We start from the raw sequence: 703 nt of genomic DNA on the forward strand, positions 1-703 counted from the left end.
GCAGCCCCGGGTCGTGCGCTCTGTGGGGATGGAGCCTTCGGCTCCGCCCCCTCCCGGAAACGCCCAGGCCTTCCCGGCTGAGCTTCACACACCGGATGCCATTTCACATTTGGGCCCAGAAGTCAGTTCGCACTGACGCGGCCGGCAGCTCTTAAGTCTCTTCGCCAGGGTCTAACGTGGACTGCAAAGTAACCCAGGTCGGACCGACCCAAGCACTGAGCGACAGGGTCAGCCTCTCGACGCCGGGCTCGGAGTCTGGAATGCACGCGTTCCTGCTTTACGGCGAGGGTGCGCGCGTTTACGACAGTGTGACGCCAGGAAGGTTTTGGCGGGAAAGTCGCTGCATTTGGATTCCTGTGGTGGAGGGCAAAGGACATCCTGGTGAAGAGGGGCGGCCGGTAGGGTGGGAAGTGAGTATGAAGGTGGAGCTTGGGTTTAGATTAGTGAGGAGGGGCTTGCTGAGAGAAGGTTATCGGAGAGACTCCCGCGAAGGGGCGGTTTCGGAAGGTGGAGGAGTGTGGTATCAGAGCGTCCGCGTTGTAGATGGGGGAGAGAGCTTAGCCCTCTGCTGGTTGGGAACCCAGAGGTTTGGGCGCCGGCCTGGGCCCTTCCGTTTCTCGGGGCAGTTTGGCCCCGCCCCGGGCTCCTGCCGGCTTTTGGGGCGGGTGGGGTGAGAACTGGGACTGAGCGAGTGGGGAGGAGG

General features: G+C 62.9%; 1 protein-coding gene across 1 annotated transcript in view; it reads left to right on the plus strand.

Moving 5' to 3' along the window:
- Positions 1 to 416: 416 nt before the first annotated feature.
- Positions 417 to 703, plus strand: part of LOC103583154 (serine/threonine-protein kinase Chk1-like) — a gene marked incomplete at its 3' end in the record, with an annotated part of 8,855 nt that continues 8,568 nt past the window's right edge. The window contains exon 1 of the mRNA XM_008564553.1: positions 417 to 665. Coding sequence (XP_008562775.1) covers positions 417 to 665 — 249 coding nt within the window. The remainder of the gene's footprint in view (positions 666 to 703) is intronic.

The sequence above is a fragment of the Galeopterus variegatus genome, unplaced genomic scaffold (assembly GCF_000696425.1).
Source record: "Galeopterus variegatus unplaced genomic scaffold, G_variegatus-3.0.2 Scaffold20129, whole genome shotgun sequence".
Lineage (NCBI taxonomy): Eukaryota > Metazoa > Chordata > Mammalia > Dermoptera > Cynocephalidae > Galeopterus > Galeopterus variegatus.